This window comes from Galeopterus variegatus, unplaced genomic scaffold (genome assembly GCF_000696425.1).
Source record: "Galeopterus variegatus unplaced genomic scaffold, G_variegatus-3.0.2 Scaffold103, whole genome shotgun sequence".
NCBI classification, from domain to species: Eukaryota; Metazoa; Chordata; class Mammalia; order Dermoptera; family Cynocephalidae; genus Galeopterus; species Galeopterus variegatus.
This window is the reverse complement of record NW_007726214.1, coordinates 976,192-987,623: the sequence shown is the minus strand read 5'-3', so window position 1 is coordinate 987,623 and position 11,432 is coordinate 976,192. Positions and strand designations below refer to the sequence as shown.

At 47.2% G+C, this 11,432-nt stretch overlaps 2 protein-coding genes across 2 annotated transcripts in view; both read left to right on the top strand.

Annotated features, from left to right (window-relative positions):
- The first annotated feature begins 3,688 nt into the window (after window positions 1–3,688).
- Window positions 3,689–9,948, top strand: LOC103600620 (pleckstrin homology domain-containing family O member 1-like). Its single transcript, XM_008584916.1, has 5 exons — window positions 3,689–3,775; window positions 4,935–5,075; window positions 5,788–5,892; window positions 6,281–6,382; window positions 7,495–9,948. The coding sequence occupies exons 1-5, from the start codon at window positions 3,689–3,691 to the stop codon at window positions 8,197–8,199; spliced, it is 1,140 nt and encodes a 379-aa protein (XP_008583138.1). The 3' UTR covers window positions 8,200–9,948.
- Window positions 9,949–10,055: 107 nt separating this feature from the next.
- The window catches only part of PLEKHO1 (pleckstrin homology domain containing, family O member 1), a 13,346-nt gene continuing 11,969 nt past the window's right edge, over window positions 10,056–11,432 (top strand). Inside the window, exons 1-2 of the mRNA XM_008584904.1 lie at window positions 10,056–10,123; window positions 11,012–11,093. Coding sequence (XP_008583126.1) covers window positions 10,056–10,123; window positions 11,012–11,093 — 150 coding nt within the window. The remainder of the gene's footprint in view (window positions 10,124–11,011; window positions 11,094–11,432) is intronic.

Sequence of the window (11,432 nt, the reverse complement as noted above, 5' to 3'; positions counted from 1 at the left end):
AAAAAAAAAAAAATGCAGGCGTCAAAGTATCTCCTGTCTTCCTGGAATTTCAGAATGGCAGGAAACTAGTGAGCAATCAGGGAGAGCTTCCTGCATGCCAAAGAGAAACAGGAGAACAGTGAAAGGGTGGAAGGAACAAAACTTTTTTTTCTTGTTGTACTTGCCCAAAGAGCAGGGTCTAGGGCGAAAGAGTGTAGTTGATTTTTGTTTGTGGAGGAAGGGGTACAGAGATAGTTCGGGGAAGGATGGAATGACCTCAGCCTAGGATGCCTGGTGTCCTATGAGTCAGGAGCATCTGACTGGTCTCAGTGCCAACTGCCCCCTGCTAGGAAGGGCATAGAAGAGAGGAACCGAGCATTAACATGTTACTCTTCTTTTAGCCACTTTCCATGCCATGATGGGCCTGGGTTAAATGTAAAACTGACAGGGGACTCTAGGCTTTATTCTGCCCACTTCCCAAAAGCTCCAGAGCTAATAGGGTCAAGATTTTTTTTTTAAAGCATAGTATAATGTTTATAATTTATATGTTAATGCAGGAAAATTCCTAACCCTCTTTCCAAGAATTTGCAACAATCTTTTTTTGTTACTTCCCTTCATAAAGACGGTCTTTCACAACTGCATCCACCATAGAATTCCTTCTGTTTGTAGTCAGTCATTTTCCTCATTCTCTATCAAAGGGCACCCTTTCTCAGAGAGGGCTGGGGCACCTTATGATTAAGGGCTGATGTATAGGAACAGAGCTAGACCTTAGGGAGACCTTGTGGTAAAGGAAATTGGGTTCCGGACAACTCTTTTGGCAAGTGGAGGGTGGGGGAATCCCTTTCCTTGGGGGCCAAGGACAAAGAATCGGGGGAAAGGAAGGTTGACTTAGAACATGGGTAATTATAAGTGAAATTTGGAGAATTAGATGGCAGGGCAGGGGAACAATACAGTGAAGAACAAGGCTCCCGGGGTTGTCTGTCTTCCCTGGGCACTGAAATATATTTGTCCTACTGCTTGCCTCGCCTGTCTCCAACCCCCTCCCTACCAAGGGCTAACCTCTGTCAATGTCTCCTGCTCCCCAGAGCTCCTTATCAGCCTGTGTCCAAGCCAGAATAACTCCCTTCTCTTCCCCTAAGGAAAATAGAACAAGTTACTCTCTTCCCCTGGCTACATATACACACCCAGCACTTTCCTGTCCAAGGTTTTTGGCCTCTGCTGATAGTCTTCAACTCCGGGAAGGAAGGGGAGAGGAGGGATGATGCATCATCCTACATCCCTGCCGCATGTTTCTGGGAATTGTTCTCGGACACCCCTTGCCAGCACCTTGTCCCACCTCCACCCATAATCCTTCAAGGATTCTGGTCACTCCCCAGCTCAAAGCCAAGGAGCCCTGGAAAGGGGAGAGCCCTGGAGGAGCCAAGCCTTGCTGAAACAAATGGAGGTACAAGGGTACTTCAAAAAGTTCATGGAAATATAGAATTAAAAGAAAATGTGAATCTTCTGTGAACTTCTTGAAGTACCCTAATAGATGTATGAGCAGTCATTCACCTGAATAGGGCTGTGTGATCATCTGTTCTCATCTGTCATTAGCCCCCTGGGTCCAGCAGCAATTCAGAAGGACGGGCAGATACAAGACTATAGATGGGCGGGGAACGGAGGAGAGAAACACTTCCCCACTTCAAGGTTGACAAGAACCAGGACAATAGATGAGGTCACATTCACACACATATTCCTATTCCAGAGCTTGAGAAGTGACAGCTTTTTTGTGAAATAATTCATCAGGGAGGGTAGATGTCTTTCAAGGAAGAAGCGAGTCTACTTTTATATGTTTGGGTTGGGTTTGGTTTTGCGGCTGACCAGTATGGAGATTGGAACCCTTGATGTTGGTATTATAACACTGTGCTCTAACCAAGAGCTAATCGGCCAGCCCTTATCTGTTTAGTTTTAACAGGACAAGTGCTGGTGGTTTTTCATTTCTCATGCCAGGAAAACGTGACCAAGTCATTCCAGGAGTATTCCAATGTGGGGCTCAAGTAACAGAAGGTGAACAGACTGCTCTGTCTGGGCCAGTAACTAAGTCTCCTCTCTGTAACTTTGGTCCTTGCAAGCCAAGACAAATCCATAAGCCACTGCTTCAGAGTACCAGAGCTATAGGGAACACCACTTCAGGGGAAAGAAGAAAAAGTTCTGAGAGGTTTAGAACGGACCTTTAAGGAAATGTTAAGGGAATTTGATTTGTGACCTTCAGAAAAGGTTGGTTGGGGTTGGAGGATGTAGATAGAACTGTGGTCTCTGCTTAGAGTTTCAGCAAGAGCATTAAGAGCCAAACATTGGTTGAAGCTGCTTAAAGGTAGAACCAGAGTGCTAGACATGCTACAGCAGGAAGGGCTAAGTTTGTATACAAGGAAGAGCTTCCTGGCAATAAGGGGGCTTGAGCTCTCAAACTGGAGTAACAGAAAGAGGTAACAGGATACTTTTTTCCAAGTCTCATATGTAGTCTTCCAGGGAGAGTCTAATGAATTAAATGGCTTTTCATGTGTGGAGGAATTAGGTTGGATTTTCTTTTTTTTTTTTTGTCCTTTTTGAGACTGGCTGCCCCGCGCTCAGCCAGTGAGTGCACCAGCCTTCAAGGTTGACAAGAACCAGGACAATAGATGAGGTCACATTCACACACATATTCCTATTCCAGAGCTTGAGAAGTGACAGCTTTTTTGTGAAATAATTCATCAGGGAGGGTAGATGTCTTTCAAGGAAGAAGCGAGTCTACTTTTATATGTTTGGGTTGGGTTTGGTTTTGCGGCTGACCAGTATGGAGATTGGAACCCTTGATGTTGGTATTATAACACTGTGCTCTAACCAAGAGCTAATCGGCCAGCCCTTATCTGTTTAGTTTTAACAGGACAAGTGCTGGTGGTTTTTCATTTCTCATGCCAGGAAAACGTGACCAAGTCATTCCAGGAGTATTCCAATGTGGGGCTCAAGTAACAGAAGGTGAACAGACTGCTCTGTCTGGGCCAGTAACTAAGTCTCCTCTCTGTAACTTTGGTCCTTGCAAGCCAAGACAAATCCATAAGCCACTGCTTCAGAGTACCAGAGCTATAGGGAACACCACTTCAGGGGAAAGAAGAAAAAGTTCTGAGAGGTTTAGAACGGACCTTTAAGGAAATGTTAAGGGAATTTGATTTGTGACCTTCAGAAAAGGTTGGTTGGGGTTGGAGGATGTAGATAGAACTGTGGTCTCTGCTTAGAGTTTCAGCAAGAGCATTAAGAGCCAAACATTGGTTGAAGCTGCTTAAAGGTAGAACCAGAGTGCTAGACATGCTACAGCAGGAAGGGCTAAGTTTGTATACAAGGAAGAGCTTCCTGGCAATAAGGGGGCTTGAGCTCTCAAACTGGAGTAACAGAAAGAGGTAACAGGATACTTTTTTCCAAGTCTCATATGTAGTCTTCCAGGGAGAGTCTAATGAATTAAATGGCTTTTCATGTGTGGAGGAATTAGGTTGGATTTTCTTTTTTTTTTTTTGTCCTTTTTGAGACTGGCTGCCCCGCGCTCAGCCAGTGAGTGCACCAGCCATCCCTATATAGGATCTGAACCCGTGGCAGGAGCGCTGCTGTGCTCCCAGCGCCGCACTCTCCGGAGTGCGCCACGGGCTCGGCCGTAGGTTGGATTTTCATAGTACCATGGAGTGAGTAAGGAGAGGTAGGAATGCAGTTGTATTTTTCAGCTTGTATGAACAAACTGAACCCAGGGGTCTGCTGTTCCTATGGTGATGATGCTCCTGAAGAGAACACAGTAGATGAGTCTCTTGATAATAGTGCATATTAGAGGAGGTATCAGGGTGGGGGGAAGAACGCCACAGTGTAAACATAAGACTGGGGAGGCCAGAGGCAGCTCTGTTCCCTCCAGACATCCTCTGATCCTGGCCTGCCTTTATCTTCTTCCTTTGGACCTCAGGAGCCATCCAGGTCTTGCTTGCTTAAGGATGACTGGATCAACATATTCATCATTCATCATGTCCCTTAAAGGACATGAGCCTTTTTAGGACAAATAAGCCGTGTCCTTTTAGAAACAGAGGAGGTCATGGGTGAAGAGAAGCATACTGGGGCCTGGAAATGGTATCTTGGCTGAGGAGGGTGAGGATGAGGGGTTTAAACAGAAACCACCCTCAGGGTGGGGGGAAGAACGCCACAGTGTAAACATAAGACTGGGGAGGCCAGAGGCAGCTCTATTCCCTCCAGACATCCTCTGATCCTGGCCTGCCTTTATCTTCTTCCTTTGGACCTCAGGGGCCATCCAGGTCTTGCTTGCTTAAGGATGACTGGATCAACATATTCATCATTCATCATGTCCCTTAAAGGACATGAGCCTTTTTAGGACAAATAAGCCGTGTCCTTTTAGAAACAGAGGAGGTCATGGGTGAAGAGAAGCATACTGGGGCCTGGAAATGGTATCTTGGCTGAGGAGGGTGAGGATGAGGGGTTTAAACAGAAACCACCCTGAGGGCCGGCCCGGTGGCGCACTGCTACAGTGCGCCGCTTGGGAGCGCGGCGGCGCTCCCGCTGAGGGTTCGGATCCCACATACAGACCAGCGGCTCACTGGCTGAGCGAGGTGCGGGTGCGACACCGAGGGTTGCGATCCTGTTGCTGGTCCCGGTCCGGTACGGGCGCGACACTGAGGGTTGCGATCCATTGCCGGTCATGAAAAAAGACAAAAAGGGAAAAAAAAAAAAAAGAAACCACCCTGAGCAGTCAGGACGTGGGGCTACTCCAGTCCTGTCCTCAGATGTCAGATGTCTTTGTAGGCCTTGGGTAAGACTTTCCTGTCCTGTCACCTCTCCCTTTCCTCAGGCTTCTTCCGAAGACTGGTCTAAACTAATGGTTTGTTAGTTTAGACCAATGGGAGGAGCTAAATAATTTTAGCTGCCTCACCTCACCCCCAACCCTCCTCTAGGTAAAAGATGAGAAAAATATTCAAGAGGTGTTTGACCTGAGTGACTATGACAAGTGTGAAGAGCTCCGGAAATCTAAGAGCAGGAGCAAGAAAAATCACAGCAAGTTTACTCTTGCCCACTCCAAACAACCCGGTAACACGGTATGTTTCTCCACCTTGGCCACTGGAACAGTGACGGAGGGGAGGGGAGGGACAGCAGAGACAATTCCTTCCTCTTCAGGTCCTCTTTCTCAGGGGTCTTGGCTCAGAGACCCTGAGTTGCTCTCTTGGCTTTTATTATTTCACCTGAGAATAATGTGGCTATTTCCTTCCCTCCAGCAGACCAGCCTTAACCTGTTCAGCCACAAAGATCATATTTATCTATATCTCTCTCTTTATTTATCTCTCTCTCTTAAACACACACACACACACGTGTGCACACACATATACACATACATGCACACATACTTCTGTTGGGAGAAAATCACCGGTCCCCATACCCTGAAGTTCTGAGTCTAATTTCTCTGAGGATCCAGGGAAGTTGTTCCTGTCACATTCTATCTCTTCAAACATTTAAAGGTCTTTATTTTAATACCTGTCCTTTGTCAAACCTCCTCTAATTATCTTCAGTGCCATGTTAATATCCAGTACTCTTCTTAGCTCTTCCTTGGCCCTTTCTAAAACAACTTCCGAGCTGTGGAATTTTGCAAGAATAGCAGCTGGGTTTCTTTAAGTTATGGATGACTCCAGAAGCAGAGTCTCTCTTCTAAGGGCTGGGTCTGGGAGAATGAGATTATAATTTCTTATTTCTTCACTGTCAAGGTGAGGCACCAACTCTAAAACCCTGGCTGAAACAAGAATCTTCCCCTCACAGGCACCCAACCTGATCTTCCTGGCAGTGAGTCCAGAAGAGAAGGAATCATGGATCAATGCCCTCAACTCTGCCATCATCCGAGCCAAGAACCGCATCTTGGATGAGGTCAGGAGGCTCATTGTGGGGAGAGGGGTTCTGGGGCAGAGGGGACAGCTGTGACTCACCAGAGGGGGGATTATTCTGTGGGCCCCGTTTACTTGCTCCCTCATCAGCTCTACTTCCTTATCTCCCTTTTGAAAACCCTATTCTCCTCTACCTTCTGTCTAAGTCTTTTCTGCCAACTTCTCTTCCCCACTTCATGATGCATGAGCCAGTTATGGTCAGCTTAAGGAGCCTCTTCATGTCCAATAAATCTCTTTGCCCATGGCTCTGCTTGGAGCAGTTAACGGGGTAGATTTATCTCCCAGTCCAGGCATGTTCGGGCCTTGGGGTATGCTGGGTTGGGACAGAGTCTCTCTGAAGAGCACCCCTGACTCACAGTCCATCTCTTCAGGTCACCGTTGAAGAGGACAGCTATCTAGCCCACCCAACTCGAGACAGGGCAAAAATCCAACACTCTCGCCGCCCCCCAACTCGGGGACACCTAATGGCCGTGGTATGTAAGACTGAAAGAATGTAAAAATTGCCAAAGGGCCAATTCCGTGTCAGTTTATCTCAGACAGAGCTGTGTACCACCAGAGGCAATGGCAGGAGGCCTCCTGGGTACCAAGATCAAAGGCTAGGGAAGTCCCTCTGCCCTATGTCCCCACCTGACTCCTCTAAATCAAAAATATCTATTCAGCACCTACTATGAGTTCAAAAGTAACCTGTTCTCAATAATTTTATCACCTTTTGGGGAAAACGAGATATACTCACAGGAGAGTGAAAAATAGAAGAGTTGAATACTGTTCAAGACAATAGAAGCTGCTGTATGGTGGATAACAACATTAAGTACCACAGTCATTCAGAGGAGCAAGGATCACGGTGAACCCTTGTATCACACAGAGTAGTGGTTTCTTTCACTCCTCTGAGCTTTAAGTCTCCAGGGAGAAAGGCAATCAGGTATAGTAGAAAGAACGTAGGCTTAGGAGTTGGACAGAACCTGAGCTGGAACCTAGCTTTGCGGTTAACTATCTTTGTGATTCTCTGAAGCTGCATGTCTCCAACTATAAAAGGGGGTGATAATCATGCCTTCCTTGAAAGGTTGCTGTGAGGAATGATTAAAACAACATATGTGTAACCACCCTAATCACTTATGAATACCCTGATCACTTTTTAAATTTTTCTTATATCTGGAAATAACTGAACAATTTTAATTATAAGGCAGAGGGAGATGAGGTGTGTGGCTTAGGGGATGCAGATGGGGAGGACAGTTACTATGCCGTGGAGAGCATCCTGTGTGCGTCAAACCCAATTTGATGCTCACAGTCCACCATACAGAGAAAGAAGACACTGCTCAGGAGGCTTATGGGAGAGTGGAGAATATGGGAAACAAGCAGGAGAAATTACTTTAAGTCACAGAAAAATAAAGGAAGTTCAGATCACTATCAAAGGAATAAGAAATAGTAAATAAAGTAGAAGGGCTCAGTCAAGAGTGGAGGGCTTCTCATCCAGGGAAGACATGTTGGGGAAAATGGCCACAGCACGCATCTGTCTTCCAGGCAGTCATTCCCGATATCCCTACTGTTGACAGTTTGCTCCCTTCATTCCCTCTCTCTTCCTCCCCAGGCTGCGACCTCTACCTCAGATGGGATGCTGACCTTGGACCTGATCCAAGAGGAAGACCCTTCCCCTGAGGAACCAACCTCTTGTGCTGAGAGCTTTCGGGTAGACCTGGACAAGTCTGTGGCCCAGCTTGCAGGCAGTCGGCGGAGAGCAGACTCTGACCATGTCCAGCCCTCCTCAGACCGGGGAGGCATCTTTCCCCGACCTTGGGAAAAGCTGGATAAGGGGGCCACCTACACCCCCCAGGCACCCAAGAAGTTGACCCCCACAGAGAAAGGCCGCTGCGCCTCTCTAGAGGAGATCCTATCTCAGCGGGACGCTGCCCCAGCCCGCACCCTCCACCTTCAGGCCAAGGATCCCCCAACCCCCATCCCACCCCACCCGGGGCAGCTGTCCCGGATCCAGGACCTGGTAGCAAGGAAACTGGAGAAGACTCAGGAGCTGCTGGCAGAAGTTCAGGGACTGGGAGATGGGAAGCGAAAGGCCAAGGACCCCCCTCAGTCTCTGCCCAATTCTGAGTCAGAGCAGCTGCTGCTGGAGACAGAGCGGCTGCTGGGAGAGGCGTCATCAAATTGGAGCCAGGCGAAGAGGGTGCTGCAGGAAGTCAGGGAGCTGAGGGACCTGTACAGACAGATGGACCTGCAACCCCCTGACTCCCACCTCAGACAGACCACCCAGCACAGTCAGTACCGGAAGAGCCTGATGTGAAGAAGAGGACAAGGTCTGGAACTTGTGGGGGGTGTGGACAGACTCTCACCTGCAAGTGTTGCAGGATAAAGTTTTTTTATTTACCTCAATCAAAAAAAGAGAACAAAAACACAAACTCACTGCTCTTGCTGTTGCCTGACCCCCGGGGCTACAACCCTTCTTTCCCAGCCTACTTTCCTTACTCACCCCCTCCCTCAGACTTGAGGAAGAGGTGACCCCTACAGCAGTATTAAGAAGCTTTCACCTGGACAGAAAGAGAGAAATGGTAATAAAGACACAACCTGACCATTTTACACACATCACCTGCCTCCAAGATATAGCAAGGAATATATTGCTATTCCTAAGTACATGTGGAGGCTTCTAAGTTTAGAGGGGAGGGTGAAGGGAGGAGGTTTTCTCTTATGTCCCATTCCAGGTTTTCAATCTGAGGGCAAAATTTCACCTGCCCAACTCTAGTTCTAGGGATGTGAAGGCCAGTGCCACCTGTCCGTGTACACAGGAGAAGTGAAATTTATCCCAGGCCTGAGGAGTATTTGTGGAATTAAAATCTCCCCAGCCAGACACTGGCTTCTCACTCATAGCAGTCTCTAATTGAGATTGAGCTGCAAGGTTTTCTTATTTGAGATGTTTCTTCCTTTTGTCTCCCACACTTTTCCCAACATCAATTCAAAGATATAACCTTGGATGACTAGGACTGGTTTGGTCATTTGACTGGGTTGGGGGGCCTAGCACAGGGGCACTAGATACAGCTGACCCCCTGGAAGAACTGAGTTAAGAATGAAACTGATATGTGATGCAAGCTGGGTAGGATGAAGGGGAAAACCAAATGTGTCCAGGTTCCTCTTTCAGCCAACCTAGGGTTTCCTGTCACCTCTCCCCGTCCTTCCTCAAACATCTCTTCCAGCACTCATCAAGCCCTAACTTTAGAAAAACATGTTTATTCTCACACCACCACCTTCCTAACTGCCTGTGGAGCTGCCAAGACCCCTTGCGTTCTTGTCTGTGGTCAGTCCTACACAATTCACTTTGCTGCTTTCCTCCAAAGTTTCTAAGATCAAGGCTAATAATAGGGAAGATGTGAATGATTTGGGGAAATAGGGGGGCAGAGAGCTTCATGAATCAAGTAAATGAGGGGTTTTTAAAAAAACACTTTGAAGTGTTCCCCTTGCTAGCTTCTTGATCCTCTTCCCTAGAGCTCCTCTCACCTCCAGGAACCAAAACATAGACTTCACTAGGGGTGAGACAGGAGAAGGGGAAGGAAATGGGGACAAATTGTGTGCAGATCCTAATGTTAGGAAGATGGGGTAGGAGAGAAAGAAGGAAAATCCTTTGGCCAAAACACAGACCTTTCATTTCCCATTCTCTGACATTACTCTCACAACTCACATGAGCAAGATGAGGCAATCTCTCCAAGTTAAACCACCTCTAGGGAAGAGGGATTCTTGCTCTTTTAAGGTCTCTCACCGCTCACTGTCATGAAGATTTTTCCTCGATCTAGCCCGCGGTCACCTAAGCTAGTCTCTTCCCTGAGGAACAAGTGTTCATCATGAGTGAGGGGAAGTACACAAGAGTGCCACCTTAGTGTCATTCCCAGGCTCTCCAAGGTATGAGGTGAAAGAACCTAGGTCTCCAGACTTCCCGTCCTCCCAACAGGCTTCACTCTCCAAAACAAAGCATAGTCAGCAGAGCTGTCCATTGTCACAAATATTGAAAGTCTGAGTTAAAATTATACTTTATTTTTGTAATCTCCGTCTGTGTATTAATTTTATTCTACCAGCATTTTCCCTTTTCTCTTTTTCTTCCTGGTCACTCCCACATAAAAAAGACATAAGCCAGAATGGCATATGTATCCCAAAATGACGATTATCTGTGGCTCCCAGGGGAGCCAGGAAATTGAGGAAGACACTGGAGAGAAGAATGGCAGGTGAGGGGAAGTGAAAAGAAAGATCAGGGACCTTGGGAGACTAAGTAGAACTGGGCACTGGGCTCCTCGGGCCTTCAGGCTCCAGCACCAGCACCTTCCAGTTCTCCAGCAAATGCTGGAACATCCAGGCCCCAAGGTGGTGAAATGAGCCCAGCTTTGAATCCAGACAGATCTGGATTCAAATTCTGACTGTCACGTTTTGGTTATGTGGCCCTGGGTAAAATACAAGCCTTCTTACTGTCAATTTTCTCATCTGCAAACTGCAAAGGTGGTGAAATGAGCCCAGCTTTGAATCCAGACAGATCTGGATTCAAATTCTGACTGTCACATTTTGGTTATGTGGCCCTGGGTAAAATACAAGCCTTCTTACTGTCAATTTTCTCATCTGCAAACTGCAAAGTTGTTGGATGGGTAAATACAATGTATGAAAACTGCCTGTCAGTCAATAAATGGCTGCTGAGACTCATTAAATGGCTGCTGTGGCTGCTATTGTTAGTTTGACTCAGTGGGAAATGAACAGCTAGCTCAGGTGGTGGGAGCACAGTTTGAATGAGGGCTAGGGAACAGGGCTAATCACTGTCACTTTGTCCTAGTCCACAAGCTTGGTCCAGGCCACAGGCTGTGCCCATACCTCTCTTCAAAGGATGGAGCTTGCCAGGTACTGCACTAAAGGCTAGAGCTATAAAGAGGGAGAGAAGCATGGCCCCTGGTCTTCAAGAATTTCAAAGCTTGTCACAAGCCAGGCTTCCTACTAGGAAAACAGCTTAGAGTACACGCTGGTGGTGGACTACTAGCATGATGTCTGCTAATGAAGAGTATGTGTCTTGAGCGTAGGCACTGTGACAGGGGGATCGCAATGCATATGTCCTAGTTTTCCCCTCCTCCCAGCACCCCTCTTCCTTCGCACCATCATTCCAACCCCTTTACCTGCAATATTTCCCCTACTTTCTCCCAGCGCCTGTGTTCTGTGGTAAATGGGCGGATTAAGGGAAGGAGAGCTCTGTAGCTATGTGGGGCAACTTTCTCACCACACCGCTGGTGCTAGGCATTTTCCAAGGTGTATTTATTCTTCCTCCCTCCTAACTACTCCGCTATATTCTCTTCTTATGCAAATAAACTGGAAAAGGGAAACTCCTTTGGGAGGCCCTAGGATGCGGTGATGGGGAAGTGCAGGATGCAGAGTTGAAATGGGGTGAGGGGTAGAAACAGGTAAAGAGCTAAATGTTTGATTCATATTTCTTTTTTTTTTTTTTCCTTTTTGTCTTTTTTACTGGCCGGTAACGGGATCGCAACCCTCGGTGTCGCGCCC